Source organism: Anopheles darlingi, chromosome 2 (assembly GCF_943734745.1).
Source record: "Anopheles darlingi chromosome 2, idAnoDarlMG_H_01, whole genome shotgun sequence".
NCBI lineage: Eukaryota > Metazoa > Arthropoda > Insecta > Diptera > Culicidae > Anopheles > Anopheles darlingi.
Genome location: NC_064874.1, coordinates 73373074 through 73391979, shown reverse-complemented (window position 1 = coordinate 73391979; position 18906 = coordinate 73373074). Strand labels below are relative to the sequence as shown.

The 18906-nt window shown below is 50.1% G+C and overlaps 1 protein-coding gene across 1 annotated transcript in view; it reads left to right on the top strand.

The window, feature by feature from the left end:
* LOC125959521 (histone-lysine N-methyltransferase PRDM16-like) overlaps positions 1 to 18906 on the top strand; it is a 110885-nt gene that overhangs the window by 84101 nt on the left and 7878 nt on the right. Inside the window, exons 6-8 of the mRNA XM_049692346.1 lie at positions 4238 to 4404; positions 4597 to 4733; positions 12891 to 13062. Coding sequence (XP_049548303.1) covers positions 4238 to 4404; positions 4597 to 4733; positions 12891 to 13062 — 476 coding nt within the window. The remainder of the gene's footprint in view (positions 1 to 4237; positions 4405 to 4596; positions 4734 to 12890; positions 13063 to 18906) is intronic.

Here is an 18906-nt window from a genome sequence, read left to right as displayed (position 1 = left end):
GGAAGGTGAAGGGCTGGCGCCCCCCCTCTCCGGCACTCCGGTCAACTCTTCTTGACCTTATCTGTCATCATTTGATTTATTCCAACGGCTGCAGCGGCGTGCGTTTACCTTATCTAATTGAGTCGCCGAGCCGAGAGGAGAGCAGAACAATGCAGCGCCCGGGCCAATGCAATGCGTGTTGACGCCGTTGATGCATATCCTGATTCATCCTGGCAATGGCAAATGGTCTTGGCATTAGTTTGTGGTTTTTTTTTGTGTGTCAGACCGACACAAAATGGCTGCAGAGGGAACGGAAAGGATTCCGCTGTGGTTGTACGGGGACAGGTAGGGGTCGACCACTACTCCGACCAACTGTGTGTTTTCCGAGGGGTGCATACGGTTATAACACACCTGTCGGAATCTCTGAGCCGTTGCAAGGACGCCGACTAAAGGGGGGTTAAAAAGTCGTTACAATTTCGACCTTTCACGGGAGTCTACGTCGACTTTTGTACAATTTCTATCAATTGAAGTTATGACCATTCTAAGCTTCTTGTATTAACAAAAATCATTTTATATTAATTTAAAAATCATTTTCGACTTTCGACCATGCCGAGTGCTACTTGTGAGTCAATTTCTTATCTGAAACAAATGGCAGACACCGGTCCGGCAGATCCCTATGCTCCTTGGTCTTGTAACAATTCATCAAAGAAGCACCATATGGTGTCGGATCGCAAGTCGCAGTAGCACCGTCGCAGCACCGTCTGCCGCATTGTCGTCACGGAGTGGCACACCGACGGTGAGTACGCTAGAGCGCACCTCGTGAGAAAATTCATTTCCCAGTAAGTCACACGGCGGCGGTTGTTCAGACTGTGAGCTTCAGAAGGAGAACAAAAACAAAAGAAACGGTTAGGGCCGGCACTATAGTGACCATCTGACGCGCTTGCTCGCGCGACCTTTTGGGACCCTGCGAGGAGAGGGGTCTGTGCGATATGGTTAAGATGTGCGAGCGCAGAAGTCTTTTAGCCGTGAGGTGGACCTGGCACCTGGGAAGGTCAAGAATGGGCTGTGGGTGTGCAATATGGTAAAGATGATGTTCGGGGCAGGAGCATATATTCATGGATGAGTTGCGTGAGAAAATAGCATGCCGCCGGGGGCTGTTGCTCCTGTTTCTCTGGGAGTTTATGCAGATCCCGTTATCTGTCTTGTATCGCTTTTGAAGGGATAACTTCTTATGTAGCATTTCTTCCTCGGTGATCGAGTAGTACATAGATCTATATGGCACATCAGACTCAATCTCAATCTCAATCCATTTATCCAATGAATCGAAGCATTTCGTCGTGGTCCGCACCGTTTTAAGGACAATTGAAGTGCCGAGCGACCCGAGAATGCCCGCACGATGAAATGGTAATTATCTTTGATGATTGTCATCGAAGCATCGAGCGCACGACGGCTCTAACGGTTCGCGGTGCGTTGGTTGTGGTCAAGAAGGGGACCGTTAGTGTTTCAAATCAAGCTACGCGCTACGTAAGTAAGGTTAGAGGGTCACCTCCAGGCTGGTAGTGATTGTGTGAGCACCACACCACACCACACCACACCACACCACACCACACCACACCACACCACACCACACCACACCACACCACCGAGCACGAGTTACGTGGCGTTACGCTTCCAGGTGATGGGATATGTGTGTGGACTCCATTATCCCTTTATCGTAGCATTTGCATGTGTCCTATTGCTCCAGTAGTAAGCATGAGCGAGAGAGCAGCGGTGGTGAGAGCGTCAGGTTGACCCCACGACGAGAGGTCCTTTCACCCCCTCCCCTCTGCTATATCTACCCTTCACCGCAATGTCCTTTTTCCAAAGCGCGCTCGCCCAATGCGATGGTTTCGGAGAGGAGGGGAGTCGTGGCAGCTCAGCCGTGCCGTGCCATGCCGTGCTGCAGGAAGTAGTCGTTGTCATCCCTGCGTGACTTATGTGCCCCACGCGCGGGGTTCGTGTGTGTGTGTGTGCGGCGCTACGATTGACTGCGTGCGTGGAGAGGTGGAACCGCTCCGTGCTATATGCTCGCTCCTGTTGTTGCGGGTGGAAGGAGAGGGATGTCAGGATGTCTACCGGTGGCCGGAAGACACGATGTCGACGACGACGACGACGAGCAGGTCGGTTTGATGCGACGCTGGTTCCGGACAGTACCGTCAATCGGTCCTTGAGTGAAGACGTGTTCGGATGCTCCTGAAGAGCAGCAGCAGCAGTAGCGGAAGATACAAGACAGAAGCTGGTGCATCCTTTAACTAGATCTTCGTGAGGATCCTTGTCGAGTGTTAAAGGCTTCTAGTGTGTGTGCGTTTTTGAGTGCTAGTGATCGAGAGTTACGTCAATCGATCGAAGTGAGTTCCAACATATTTCGTCATCCGCTAGTGGAGTTTCCATTTTGGAGGACCTCGACACATATAAGACAAGAGATTACACCAGCAGCGCGAGCATAAACAACATAAACAAAAAAAAAAAACAATTAGTACGACAAAATCGATCAGGCGGCTTTGTTGAAGCAAGAGGTCCAAAGCGCCCTACTCGAAAGATGATGCCACCGCCACGAATGTCGAATGCATTCCCCCGTGTGTGGGGCCATTCCCTCAAGGCCTCAACGGCACCGAACGCTCGGCGTCCGGAATCGGAAAATGATTGATTGCTTCGGCGTCCTTCTTGGGGGACTTTGGGGGGCTGGTTTTCTGGGGGAAGCTTTGCCACGGATTCGGTGCTGGGCCTGGCCCAGGGGCTGCGTCTCGTGGACAGCAGCGCCTCTAGCCGCGTCACCTCGGATATGTCGTCTCATGCGAGCGTCTCCGAACGCTCGGCGAGAGATGATGTTTTCATTTTTCTTTTTTTTCAACCCCCCCGTTTTCGTCCCCTACTGTTGTCCGGCGGCCCTCTGTCGGGGTCCCAAAGCATGCCGTTGTTCTCTGTGGACGTGGTGGAGATGAACGATGCTACGGGAGTTATCTAAGTGGCAGCAGCAGCAGCAGCCCGCAACCTGTGTATCAACCCTGTGCCACGAGAGGATGATGATGATGATGATGATGAGGGCATATACATTGGGGTATACACGTGGAGGGGAGAGAGCCCCACGGACACTCCGCGTGACCGCGATCCGGGCTCCTGGCGATCATCATCAGGAGTGGAGGAGGTTGGAATGCCGTGGCATAGATTAGTTTTGTGTTTTTTTTTGTTTTTTTCGTTGTTGGAAAGGGGCATCACACTGACCGAGGCTGTCCACTTCTTTGACCTCTCTGCACTGCTCCCCATCACCTTCTTCTCCCCATTGAGCTGCGTGGTGGTGGTGGCATAGGACCTTATGAATATCTGTAACAAATGTGTGTATAGCCTGTACCGTTATAGACCTACACCCCTTGAGTGACCGGTTGTGCTACCATCTCCGATAGCTCGAGGGCGAAAGGGGCAAGAAGAGGCCACTCGATGGCCTCCATGTGCCGCGTCTAGTCCGGTGGAAAACCGGAGCGAGAGAGAGAGAGAGAGACAGACCCCTGGAGCAGAGACAAGTGATTGATGCGATTCCGTCAACCGCGTTTGTATCAACAAAACTACTGCTTTTTCGGGGGCGATTGGTGATGGAAAAGGGATGAGGAGAAAGAAGAGGAGTACGGGAAGAGGGGCCAGTACATTAGAAGAGCAGACACGGAGTCGGACGATCGGTCGGTCGGTTGGTCGGTTGGTGTGTGTATATATATATATCATTGCCTCACATATTCCCTGCCGCTGGCTGGCTTGATCGATTATGCGTCGAGTGATCTTTTGGCCTGCCGAAATGGCCCGAAAGCGAAGAGTGTCTGAGCGGGAGCGGGAGGGGGGAGGGGGCAGGATTAGCTTCCATTTCGGTTGTCTCGTGTGCGCGCGCCCGACTTGCTATTTGGACACAGCACAGGGGCGTCTGCAAGAAGAGGCTTCTTCAATTCTTTGCTGGCGCGACTCTCTTGGCCGTTGTTGGTCTGCTGGAGTTTTGCACACATTCCAGCTCAGGTGGCAACAGCAGCAGCAGCAGCAACATCCTTTCACCAGGCCGCATTGTGAGCAGGTCATTCGATGTTGTCTCTATGCTGCTGCTGCTGCTGCTGCTGCTCCTTTAACATTGATCATTGTGGCCGATTGTACCGATTGCTCTCCGTTGTCCTCGGTACGCCAGCAGTAGTAGTAATATGCTAATGATGGATTTCTTTCTTGTTGCTCTTTGTCTGACCCGCAGGCGGTTCGCAGCACAGTGAAAACTACGAAGACGAGTACAACACATCGAACGACGCTGACCACCAGAAGGAGCTGCAGCAACAGCAGCAGCAACAGCAGCATCAACAGCAGCAGCACAAGGAGCATCTTAACAGTAGCGTCAACAGCAGCAATAGTAGCGGCAGCAGCAGCAACAACAGCAGAAGCAGCAGCAGCAGCCTTGGTAGACGCCCATCGAACCGGTGTACCGTGGGCGGAGGTGGTGCTGGTAGCCGTAGCCGTAGCAGCAGTAGCAACGGTCCGGTACGCCGCCAACGGGCCAGTAGCCGGGCAAGTAACGCGGCGTCAGCGTCGGTACCGAACGGTGCTGGAACCGATCAGCAGCAGGACGACGGCGGCGCCGGTGCCGGCTCCGGCAAGAACGGTGACGGTGAGGAACCGGAGGAGGACGACGAGGACGTCGAGGGTATCAACACACGGTGCATCGTCTGCGAACGTCAGTGTCACGATATCGAACAGTGAGTATGGATGACCTCTCTTATCTGTCTTTTTCTTGTGTGTCCGTGCCGATGCCATGCCAGCAGCAGCAGCATGATGGTCTGGATGGTCACCTGGTGTCTAGCGCGCGTGGGTCTAGCTGCAGTAGTAGCAGGAGGAGTAGGAGGTTAATGGTTCATCGCATTAACATGGCCACACACACACACACACACACATGATGTGTGTAGGTGAAGATCGATCGATCGATCGATCGGGGAGCGAACCACAGGAGCAGCGAGCGCGCGCAAATATTTGTCGGCGGAAAATCAATTTCGAAATGTCCCCACAACACAGCTATTCTCCTTGTCCAGAGGTGGCAAGGCAGAGTCGCCTCTCAGCCCACGGTAGTAGTAGCAATAGGAGTAGTGACCCTACTGAACTCAGCTCCCCGTTCTTGCATTTGGACGCGTAGAAAAGGAAGGGGCAGGAGAGAGAGAGAGTAATTAATCTTCAACCGGCTGTCATTTGATTTCCAACAAAACCTTGCTCTGGGACCCTTCATGTACTGTAGTGGTGCTGATCGGTCGTAGACTTGCAGAGAGGTTACGCGGCGGTCGGTTGGGTCATCCGATTTGTGACCAACGCCGCCGCCAACGAGAGGAGGATCGCGTATCGCGAATCGAAACAATAAATATGTGTCCGCCTACGACTCAATTTGTTTTGAGTCTCGCTCGGTGGCTCGGTCGATGATACCCCCGCCCGAGGAGGTGTCCGTCCGTGCGCCATATTGTCCGACACATACCCTCTCGACGGCTGGCTAGACAGATGCGACGAGAGAGCCGGCACAAGGGCGCGTGCGTCGTCTACTGGTGGCTGCCCTCCGGAGGCTAGCTCATATGCTGGCTGCAGGTGATCCTCTCCTCTTCTTTCGTCGTGGGTCGCTCGTGTCCAGAAGTCCCGGACGGTCGGCAGGCAGACAGCCAGACCTCAGTTGTCAGCAGACGAGAGGCGCACTGGCGCCCTGTTGGATTGTTTTGCGGACGGAATTGTATTCAGGAATTTAATTTACGAGACACACACACACACACACACACACACAGACTTGCACTCTTGAAGTGGCTCTATGAGTGGTGGACCATAGTCGGAATGTTCGCCCGTGGCCTGTACACACACACACGGTTCGTGGCAAAAACCGAAAGTCCCGGGCTGTGGCAGACCGCATGACGAGCGTCGCGTCGCCACAAGCGACTTACCGCGCTCACGCTCTCTCTCCCAGGTCTAGTCCAGAATTAATTTCTTCATTCAGCCGACGTTTAATCAGTGCTATTAGCTCTAAATGGATTAAAGGCTCTACCGCCCTCTACCGTTTCGGTACCGAACGGTTTCGTGGACCGGCGTACCACCAGGAGGGACTGTGTTGACTGCTGCGAAGGGCTGCTCCAGGGCCCAGGGCTGAAGGATTAATGAAGGATTGGACGCCTGACGACGACGACCTACCGACGAATCGAATCGAATGAAATGCATTTTGGAGTTCCCCGTTGGAGTGGCTCCATGGTTCGCTCATTGTGACAGACAGCCAGCGTTTAACCTCCTCGAGCTACCTTTTGGCGGTGGTCGGAGAATGGAAAACGTTTTTGAGTTCATTTTGCCCCATAACCTCACTTTTGATCGCCATAACCTCACTCCGCTTCTGTGGCTTGCGGTGGTAGGCGCCACCACACGGGCATGCCAGCGGATGGATGGTTAAAGCATGTTTAGTGCGAGCGTGAGATGCCATTTCTGATCTGCCAACCTGTTTAATTGGGGCACACGGGAACGGGAACCTCCTTTTTTGGCGCTGGCACTACCAAAGCCATCGGTCATCAGGTTCTTCACTCTTCGAGCTGTCATAAAGGGCGCGTGATGGACACACCATTGGCTCTTTCCCTGGCTGTTGTTTTCGACCATTCCCCCCGGGGCCACTCCAGTACAACGATGTTACCAGTTATGGTTGATGAGGCAAAGGCACAAATTGAAATCGATGTTTGCGCGAAGATTTTTATGTCAACTGACGCTCGTCCCCCAACCGTCCCGATACCGAACCGATTGTTGTTTACAAAGTGAACAACACGACCGGAAGGTGGTCCGGGCGTGTGTCCTCGTGTTTACCTCGTGTTGCTCCACACACAAAACAGAAGGTAGAGAAAGCACAAGAAAGGGAGAAAGAGAGGAAGAGCGCCCGGAACACGGACATAAGTGAATGCGCGCACATGAAGGCACTATAGTGTGCGGCCACCGCAGTAGTAGTAGTAGTAGTAGTGCGCGGGGTAATAATTTATTTGGTTTGTAACAGATTCACCGCACGCAATAATAAGTGACTGATTTGGTGTATGAATAATTGAGCGTCCACCACACTCCGGGGCCCCCAAGAAGGGGCTACCAGGCTGAATACATTAACGCCCTCTCGGGCGACTCTGGTGTGACAATCGTGATGATGATGATGATGGGACCATGTCCTGATGGGTCCACGATCCCTTCTCCGTCTGTGTCCGTCTGTGCTTCAGGTGGTGCCCTAAAAGTGTCTACTTTCATCAGGTAACCTTCTGATGATGTCTCTGCTCCGATGACAACATGCTAGTGGTGGTGGTGGTGACCCGAATAATGAATATTCCAGCAGCAGTACTTCACCGAGATTGCCTTTTAATTACTGTGTTTTTTGCTGTCAGACCCAGAAGGGCCAGGTGAAGGACGTTTATACACCCAGGAGGCCCGGCCGCTTTCTAGTTGAGAGCGTGACATTTGATCAGTTCGCAAAAAGGGATTTCGAATTCAATTCCGTTCGATTCGCTTATTATCAAGCTTATGAACCTTCGGGGGGCAGTATCAGTATGTCTGTCGAAGTGTGATAAGAAGTGCAGCAGAAGAAGCTGCAACGAAACGCACACCAGCGCACACCACCGTGAGACTACTACAAAAGGCCAGAAAGAGAGAGAGAGAGAGAGAGAGAGAGAGAGCGAACGAGAAAGTTTGACAGACAAAATGTCTTCATTTCGATTCGACGACGACGACGACGACGACGGTCCAAACAAATGCGGGTATCGCTGGCCACGGGCGTGATCGATGACGACGACGGACCTGCCTGTCCAGGTAGTAGTGCAAGGGCCACGCTCTGGTGGCGGAAGTGACCGAAATGAATCGAAGAAATCAATCAACGCCCGCTGCTGCTGCTGCTGCTGCTGCTGTCGTGTCATGTAGTGCTGCTGTGGCGCCTGATCATCGTACCTTGGACGGTGAAGAGTGCTAACGAGTGGACAGACAGCAACAGCAGCAGTTCGTTTGTATTCGATGTTCCAACACCATTCCCCGCCACAAGTGGCCCAGATCAAGGGAGGGGGGGGGGGGGGGGGGGGGGCAGCAACCAGCGGGAGAGCCTAGACGTTGTAATTACGGGCATGTCACTTTCGATCTCGATCGCACTCTCGGCTGCTCGGCTGCGATAGGGTGCGACCTCTACCATGCCGTGGCAGCTTTTCCTTTGGCCGACCGATCGGTCACTCGGTCGCCGGCTACAGCTACAGGGAGGCGGTTCCCGAGGGGTCGTCCATCGCTAATTACAATCAAGCGCTCCGTCAGCCCGTCCTCTCCCTTCCCTTGGCGCACGCATTTGTGTGTCTCCTTGCTCCAGCGGGAGTTCTATGTTGAACATTATTATTATGCTTTTGTTGAGGAACGCTCGTGCCTCCCGCTGTGCTTCGTGCAGAGTGCGAGAGATCGCTGTGTGTGTGTGCCACGTGCCTTCTGCTCGCGCGATCCATCACGATCGAGTGGCCGCGCGCGCCTTGCTTTTGGAATTTACGGCCCAGGGGCCCAGGTCCAATGATTGTCCGTCCGTCGAGCAGCGAAACCGTGCGCTCGCTCGTCCCCATTTGGTGCCGCTTATCTTGGCTACTTTATCGGTCTCTCCCGTTCCTCTGGTCCACTTTTCGCTACGACACGATCGACACCTCGTTTTCCATTCCAACGGATTTGTTACCGGAATACGCGGGGCCATGGGCCTTTTAAGAGGATGACGTCCGTCCATCCGTCCGTCCGTCCGTGAGCTACTCTGTCAGGCTACTCATCTACCTCCTATAGTAGCGTGACGCGTGACGTCACCGTTGTATGTCTGTCAACTGAAGGTAGAGCTGCGCTAAAAAAAAGGCCACCGGATGTGCAAAGGCCACACCAAAAGCGCCGTAGCAGCGACAGCAACAGCAGCAGAAGAACCCGAGGCGGGCTGTGTTCCATTGTTCTGCTCCTCAGCAAAGATTCGAAGAGACGATAGAGAGCGCTACACTAGGGCACACCTCCCGGGAAGCAGGGAGGTTCTGAAGAACGTGGCGCGGAACGTGGAACGACAACTCCTCACGGAAATTATTCACGCCTCTAATTGTTCGCGTGCCACACTGTTCTGGTTTGTGGAGTCCTTCGGTTCGGTCTCCTCGACCTCAAGCCCGGCTTCGAACACCTTCAGCCTTCAGCAAGGGGTCGGCCAACGTCGATGGCCAACGCGCGTCGCGACTCACTCCGGCGTGACTTCTGGCACACGGAGTCCTCGGCGTTGCAGTCGCGTTGTTGGTACAAGACGATGACGACGCCACTAGGTCCGCGACGCCTAGCCAGCAGCCAGAGGACCAGCCAGAGCGACCCATTCGGTCGTGATGAGTTATGTGACATTTTCATTAAATGCGAGACTCGCGTTCTCCTCCTCCTCCTTCTTCAGTGCACTGTCTGGTGCAATGTTGCGATCGCGCCACGACGACGACGACGACGACGACGCCGACGACGACGACGATCTGGAATCGTCGTTCGCGATCGCGAGCGTGTGTAGGTGGAGCCGTCCAATCCAGCGACCAGCCCATATATACCAGAAGACCCCAGATCAAGAAAGCAAAAGATCCGCCGTGGTGATCATGATGATGATGATGATGATGATGGCGTTACCAACATGTCGCGCCTATGTTGGCAATCGATCCGATCATAACTTTTGCGACACACAATAACACCCGTGTGTGTGTCTGTGGGTGTGGGAGAGTGATCGTACATGATCGTTTTCAAATACTTTTTCGCCGCTGCACAATTTGTAGCAGCAGCTTGTGCCTGAGCTCGCGAGGTACGAATGCAGTCGCTCGCCGCCGCCGGCCTTCCCTACGCTCGATCGCTCCTTCGATCGACGAGATCGATCGTTTGTTGGTGGTGACTAGGATTCTGGGAAACAGAGGAAGCTGTTGCTGCTGGTGGGGTGGAGTGTTGCTGTTGAAAAGCAAGCAAGCGCGATGGCGAGCGCGTCCGCCTTTTGCCGACTTGATTTGAAGACAAATGACATCGACTCGATCAATCCAATCCGGCAGCAGTGGTTCCTCCTAGATCCGGCAAACCCAGAGAGTGATCTCTCTCACTTACTCTCTCTCTCTCTCTCTCTCTCTCTCTCTCTCTCTCTCTCTCTCTCTCTCTCTCTCTCTCTCTCTCTCTCTCTCTCTCCCTGCTTTGTGGCTCGCTGCTCGAGACCGCGACGCGTTCTGTCCAAGGATCGCGATAAGATCCAAGCGTTGCTTTTGCACTAATCGCGGAGCATGAAAAGCATGAACACACACACACACACACACACACACAGCTCAGAGCGCGCACAAGGAACAGGAAGTTGTACCGGCGCGCCTCGATCGCGCGCGCGCCCGCGATCTCTCTCCCTCCCTCTCTGCAAGGGAATGTCATTGACATCAGCCAGAAGTCAGGAGGTGGTGTGTCCGTGTCCGTGTCCAGGAGGAGGAGGAGGAAAGAGAGGATCGCGTTTCGGCTCCCCCTCCCCCCCTCCACCCTTGGGTTCATTCAGCTGGACTTTTGGTTTCGCTCAAGAATCTGATATCGCGAAGCGAGGCGCGCGCGATGGTCTAGGGCAACAGACATCCTCCTATCGCTTCTCCGCTTCAGCAGCTGTGCTTTTGTGGAGGCGTAACACAGCCGCGCACGGTGCGGTGCGGGGGTTTACAAGTTTTGCGAACGTCGCTGAAATTCGCTTCACCGATCAATCATCTGCCTCGGCGCTCGCGCTCGCTTGCTCTTGTTCTTCCTCGACTCGATTCCTAATCTCCTGCCCGGGGACCTGGCACCCGTGGGATGTCAGCAGCTACAGCGTACAGGGCAGGCCACACACAGACACAGGAGCAGGGGTCTGCTGGCGTGATCGGTTGGCCACTTTCACTTAATACGAGCCCGGAACCGCTTCGCTTGTCGATCACTGGATCGATGTGCGTTGCTGGTGCACGGTACAAGGACTGATCCGAGTGATCGCTTGATCTTGGGCTCGGTGTTTTTTTTTTGTTATTGTTTTTAGATCCCGGACAAGGCTCGGCAGCATGATGATGGCGAGGGAAAATTTCTCAATCTCGCGATCGCTTTCGACTTTCGCTTGACCCACGTTCCAGAGCTAGGCGAGGTGTCCACTGTTGGACTTTTCAACATCGGAGCAACCATTGCATTGCGACCATTGCAGGTTGCTGCTTGGGGACGTCAAGAGGCACCCCCATTTTTCCTGGGAAACTCCCAGATGAAGCCGATTCCCCGAATGCGCCGCGATAGCGATCATCAAACAATCACTCCCCCCAATACAACAAACCCTGGCGAGCCCTGTATCGGGACTAAAGCGTGGTCAAATCATCGACCGCCCGCCTCCACATTTCAATTGTCGCAACCAACGACGAGATGATGGGGTGGTGGGCACTATATCCGGCCCACCCCACCCGATGGCCCGAGTGCATAAGTGCATGCATGTGTGTCTCGCATGTCGCTCGCGCCCACCGAGGACACTCGCAATCGGTAATGCCGTTTAATGGTGTGAACCGCTGCAGCCGCTTCATGATGATGCGATTCACCACGCCACGTTGCTGACTAGCTGGTTGGTTGCAGAAGAGTCAAAACATATGAAAAAAAAAAAAATGGGGGAAAAAATGGAACCATCATCACACACACCAGGACACACCAGGGTAGGGTTGCCCTTTTGCGCTAAGGTCTGGTGTTGCGCTTGTTTGGACATCCAAAGAGGAGGGGTCGGTGTTGTTGATGAGGACCTCGCCACAATTACGGTGCGGCGTTTAGTGAATAATTAACGAACATCAACTCCCCCGGGGGAGTGGGGGATGATGATGATGATGATGATGGGCCTTGGAATTGATTTGACGCGTTTTGGGCCCCCGATCCGGACCTCGGGTGCCTGAAGGTGTCAAAGGAGGAGGAGTCGGTGTCCAAAGGACATTCAATTTGGGTGATTTGTGGTCAAAAACAAGTCATTTCGGCTTCATTGAGGGCTCGGGTAGGTGTCAGCAGACCACCCTAAGGGAAGGGGCTTGGTCCCTTCCTTTCTCATCCTCACCATTTGTTCGACCTTGTGCGATTGTATCGCGTTGGAATCCTTCCATTCCGATGATGGAAGCGGTGTTGCCGCTTCACAGGATCTTCGCCTGGGGTTTCTGGCGCGTCACTTGCACCCACACACACACACACAGGGAGTAGGGTTTGGCGTGGGCCCTCCATTTGTTCCTCCAAAAAGCCCATTTCCTGTCCCGGAGACCAGCGCGAGCGCGTCTGTTTGATGTTCGATGTCACGATCGGTCGGTTGGTGGTGGAAGTGATGATGATGATGATGATGATGACGCTTATTACGATGATGATGATGAGCGGACGGAACTGACGGCGTGTGGCGCGTGTGGATTATTCATGAGACACGTTCTAGTGGAATGTGTCTCGCGTCTATGCTCTATGGTGTCAAGGGGAAGGTGGTGGTGGTGGTAATGGTGATTTATGCTGCCTCCTAGCGCCCTATTATTCTATCCACCCACCTACTCGCTGCTCGCAACAACGCAACGCTCCGCTGAAACTGAAGAGTCTGTTCCATTCCATTCCATTCCGTTCCGTTCCCCGAGGTTCCGTTTTCGGTTCCGATTTGCTGAATATTCATAATCACAAGCCAGGCGTGATCACTCTCGAAGAAGGTGGTACTGAGGAGCACCCACCAGCTCGCCCTTTTTTTGTACTAATTTCTTCGATTCGATTTCATAATGTTCGCTCCGATTGAACTCGTGGCCATCGATCGATCGATTGATTGATTGTTTTGTGGCTGTGTTTCGATATCATTAATGTGTGTGTGTTTTTTCTGACATTTCTCGTTCCTGCCCTCTCTTTTGCAGTCTCGACGAACATCTGGTGATTGCGCATCACTACCAGAAGGACGCGTATCGATGCGATCTTTGTCCGCGAGCCTACAGCTACCGGCCCTCGCTGCTACGTCATCGAGCGATCGTCCACGGTGAGCTACGACGCTTTCACTGCGAAAACTGTCCCAAGGTAAGTGTCATGCTGGTGTGTGTGTGCGTTGGTTCCTTTTTGGGTTTGCGGCTTTTTCCCGGTTTTTATGTTTTTTTTACGAAATCCAAGGCACGAGCAATCATCGCGATATCGTTTCGGTGTCGATCGGCCATTTTTTTTAAAGCAAAAACTCCAGAACTCTTTTCTCGCCATTAACCCGTCCCAAAAACGTTAGTTGAGAGTGTGTTGTTGTGCGTGCATGGAAGGTAACTGAACTGAACTGAGCTGCTCGGTTTGAACGCCACTAGCAGACTGCATCCTTCTGCTTTCTCTCTCTATCTCTCTCTCTCTCTCTCTGTCTTTCCCCTCGCTAGAGCCTCGCTCCCCTTCTAGCGCTTCCGTGTTCGCAAACTTTGCGCAAAACTAACATCCTTCTTCTTCTAATTCTTGATTCTTGGATCCTTCCTCACTGGATCCTTGTTTGAAAATAACTTATTGAAAAATAACTTATTGAAATCATTAAAAGGCTCTTGCAATTGAAAAAGAAAGGACACAAAAAGAAGAAGATAAAAATCCAACTCCCGAACCTGTTTGTCTTTTCTTATAGCACGAAGAGACCGAGGAGGCGACCGGCGCTGGCACTGGTCCGCCGCCGCCATCGGGCGCTTCCGCAACCTCGGGCGAACTGTTCAGTTACCTTCTGCAGCACGCTCACGATCCTAGGGTAAGCAGCACCACCTCCTCACACACGCACACACACTCTTATCACAAACACCGTGCGGTATCAGCAGTAGAAGAAGAACCAACAACATTAGAGGAAGATTATTACGGACACACACACTTATACTGACTGATTGCACTACGGGAAGAGAGAATGTCTTGCGTTGTTTGTTTGATTATGCTGCCAGGGGAGAGCTGGCTGGCATAATTGAATGATTTTGTCATCGAATCGGCTGCTCGTTGCTCGCACAAAACACCCTCTCCGTACAAGATGCTCTGCAATCGCGGCAATACCGATCTCGATCTCGCGTAATCAATGGTCCAGTTGCCAGTGGTCCAATGGGGGAGGTTTGGGGGCGGTATGAGCAAACAAAACCTTTGGCCCCTGCCAATGCCTGCCTGCCTGCCTGCCTGCCCTGGCCTCTCACGGCAAATGGAATCGGAATGGATGGGCATGATTCCGAAATGAATTCGATTATTATGGGGCTCGAGCTTCGACCACCACCACTAAAGCCAGTCGTCATCCAGGTGTGGTCGTGAATAGACGCAATAAAATTTAATAAGTGACAGTGCTAGCTGGGAGCCGGCTACCGGAAAGAATGGCTCCACGAAAGAAGACAAAACGCCCCTTAATGAGCGAGGAACAGGGAGACTCCAAAAGCGAAAGTGATTTCGAAAGTAGGAATATTTACCAAGCTCTCCCGGTGGATGTGAGCGGAGATCCTCAGCCACCGAGTGGAAAAACATCGGAGAAAAAACACGAGTCAACCAAGACTCCACCAATTTTTATCACGGGCACATCAGTGGGAGATGTACACCGGAAAATAATAGCGGCAGGTGTTATCCGCTACACAACGAATGTTACTCGGAAGGGCATCCAAGTACAAACAACAGCGACACAAGATTTTAAAAAAGTGGTAGAAAAACTGCGCGACAACAAAGTGCAATTCCACACATTTCAATTGCCTGAAAATAGGACAACAAAAATCGTACTAAGTGGTGTTGCTGACTGCGATACGGAGGAACTAAAAGAGTCTCTGGAAGAAAAGGAAATCTTTCCAATCTCAATTAAAAAAATGAGTATTAGAGAAAAGAGATATGATGACCATGTCACGTTTCTCCTACACTTCCCCACGGGAACGATAACGCTAGCCAAGCTGAAATTAATACCTGCGATTCGGCACTGCAAGGTAAAGTGGAGCCACTACCATACCAACGGCACTCCAATGATGTGCCGCAATTGCCTGAAATACGGCCACGGAGCCAATAACTGCTACAACCGGCCGAAGTGCCTAAAATGTGCCGGTGCACACAAAGCAGAAGAATGCCCACACTCCGACAAATCGTCGGAGCAGAAAGGTAAAATACCTGAGCATCTGGTAAAGTGTGCGAACTGCAGCGGCGGTCACACCGCCAACTACTACAAGTGCCCCGCGCGTCCGCAACGCACACCAACTCCCACAGTCCATCGACCGGCACCAAGGTATGATGAAAAAAACTATCCATCCTTTTGGTCGTCACGCACACCAATCGAACCAGCAGCTACACCAAAAGCCAGTTACACTAGCAAACCATCCGCACAGTGGGCAAATCCAGATTCAAACCTTTTTTCTCCTGAGGAAATAACTCACATTGTAACAGACACTTTCTCTCTTATGAGAAACTGTACTACAAAACAACAACAAATAACGGTAATTTTCCAAGTTATACAAAAATACTGTTACAATGGATAATCCAAACAACCATTTAAAAATCTGCCACTGGAATGCAAATAGCATCTCCAATAAAAAGTTAGAAATAATCCACTTTCTAAAAAGCAACAAGATAGATATCTTGGCAATTGCTGAAACTTTCCTTAAACCTGACATTAAATTCACAATCCCGGGTTACATTCTACACAGAAAAGACAGAACTGACGGATGCCAAGGAGGAGTGGGTATCCTGGTGCGTCGCGAAATTAAACACACAATCCTACATGACCTCAAATTAGCGACAATAGAAGCAATCGGTATCTCTGTAACCACGAAACAAGGCAACATCATCATCACAGCTGCATATCACCCGGGAGGTAACAGAGACCTCAAAAAATTCAAAAGTGACATGGAGAAACTGACGAACAGAAACCAAAGCTACTTCATCTGTGGCGACCTTAATGCCCGGCATCGAATGTGGAACTGCAAAACAGCAAATGGTGCAGGCAAGGCCCTTTTTGAACTCAGCCAAAGAGGCACCTTCGCTATCTACCACCCACAGACACCCACTCACTTTCCCACATGCAGTAAATTCTCACCTTCAACAATAGACCTAATCATCACAAACGGCCATCATGAAATTTCATCACCAATTACAATAGCAGAACTCTCATCCGACCATGAACCAGTCACCTTCAACATTAACCATTCAACTGCTACAAAAAAACCTACTACAAAATTTTTTGACTATAACCAAGCAAACTGGAAACAGTTCAGAGAACACATAAACCGTGAGGTAAATGTTCAAAACATGAACCATTACACCCTAGACACCACCCAGCAAATAGACCGGAAGATAAAAGCACTCACAACAACAATACAATGTGCCCATAATAAATCAATACCACTCATCACACCAGGACAGTATAACATCAAACTCCCAGAAAACATAAAAACAATGATCAAAATCAAAAATATGTACAGACGAATTTGGCAACGAAACCGTAGAAACAAACAAGCGAAATTGTTTTATACTTCACTCGAAAAAACGATTAGCGAAGAAACAAATACAGTGCGAAATGAAAACTGGGACAAAACACTATCAAACATCAACAGCAAACACAACAACAACAAAACCCTGTGGAAAATAGTTAAAAATCTAAAAAAACAAAAACAAACCATTCCTCCCTTAAAAACGAATGGAAATGAAATCCTAATGAGTGCAGAAGAAAAATGTGAGGCTATAAGCTCACACTTTAAACACTCCCACAAAATAACAACAAACTTAAAGAGCGCCATGGAAAAAACAGTGAAAGAATCGGCCCAAAGTTTAAAAAATTCAAGCCAAGAATCACTTCCCCCAACCCTTCTGATCAAACCAATAGAAATCACAAACATTATCAAAAAACTGAAAACTAAAAAATCCACCGGTTTAGACAATATCAACAACAAAAGCATCAAAAATCTACCCAACAAAGCTATAATCCTAATTACACACATTTTCAATGCTTGTCTAAACTTAGGTTACTTCCCCAATGCTTGGAAACACACAAAAATCGTCCCAATCCCCAAACCGGGTAAAGACCATAGCCTCCCCCAAAACTACCGACCCATCAGCTTGCTCAGCTGCCTGGGAAAAGTTTTCGAAAAAACAATAGCAAATAGGATAAACGAACATACTAGCAATAACCACATAATCCAACCTACCCAATTCGGCTTCCAAAAATCACTGTCAACCACCCATCAACTACACAGGCTAACCAGTAATATACGATCAAACTTAAAAAATAAAAAATCCACAGGACTCGTCCTACTAGATAGCGAGAAAGCTTTCGATACAATCTGGCATAACGGTCTAATATATAAATTGTCCAAACTAAAATTCCCACAGAACATCGTTAAATTAATAGATTCATTCCTTAAAAACAGACAAAATCAGGTATTCATAGGAAACTCAAGCTCTAACATCTACACACCAGATGCAGGAGTACCGCAGGGTAGTGTTCTCTCTCCACTACTGTTCAACATCTACATATCCGACATTCCTACTCAAAAGAATTGTAAACAATATCTCTATGCAGACGACATGGCAATAAGCTCCTCCAGCACTATTTCCAATGCTATAACAAAAAACCTAAACAATAGTCTCAAAAAATACGAAAAATACTGCAAAAAATGGAAGATGCAAATAAATGCAGAGAAATCCGAAGCAATTTTCTTCACTCGTAGAACCAGCCAAAGTCGCCAACCAAACAGATGCACAAAAATTAATAACACAGACATTCCATGGAAGGAATCAGTTAAATACCTAGGACTCCATCTAGATAAGAAATTATCCTATAAAACACATATATACAAAACAATACAAAAATGCGAAACACATCTAAAAATACTCTATAGCCTAATTAATAGGAGATCTAAACTTAATAGGAAAAACAAATTACTACTTTACACATCGATTATCCGACCCACCATTACTTATGCCTCCGCCATCTGGACTAGCAGTGCAAAATCCCACAAACTTAAATTGCAAAGAATTCAAAACAAATTTCTGAAAATAATACTCAACCTGCCCCCCTGGCATAGCACAGAAAAACTACATAATCTAGCTGAAGTAGAAAAAGTTCCAAAACACATTCTAAAAATAAACAAGAAATACTGGTCCGATTGCGTAAGAAACCTGGAATTGAAAAAACGTCTCTTATGACACATGTACATAGCTTAAATAGTAGAGTAGGCTTAGGAGAGATAGGTTTAGGCAAATCAGCTTTTATTCCATGTACATATTGGGGGAAGGGTAGGAAATAAGATTATATAGGAAAAATAGGACGAAACAATAAGACAGGGTAACAATTCCAGTCACAAATCCAACAACACTCAAGTTATAGCACAATCAACAATTTACTCCGGTTACCTAATTATAACATAACTAATGAGGAGAAGCAAAAGCTGAACCCATTGTATTTCAACCTCGATTACTATCTATTATAATCAAAATAAACGTAATTTTCGGAAAAAAAAAAAAAAAAAAAAAAAAAAAAAAAAACCACCACTAAAGCCAAAGCCAAAGCCAAACCAGAGATCAATCGATTGATCTGGAGCGCAGAGCGGAGAAGAAGAGAATGGGCGCCACCAGAGAGGGCATGCCCACCCCCTCCCTCCTCCCCTTTATCCATCGAAAATGGCCATCTGGTGAAGGCGACGAGATTTCGTGTTTCGTGTCACGGTTCGTCCCCCCTCCCCCCGCCTCTTGGGGCCCCTTCCTTGACCGTCGTGAGGCTCTCTCCGGCTAGGCTGTAGGGTCTTGGGGAAGGGGGCGGCCTGACGACGATACAGTTGACGAAGATGAGGTAATCAATCATCGAAGCGCGAGCACGAAAATTTAAACAGATATCTAACGAGAGAGAAAGAGAGAGAGAAAGGGAGAGAAGAAGAAGAAGGAAAGAAAGATAGAGAGAGAGATTGGGAAGGAGCTTGGGAGGAGTGA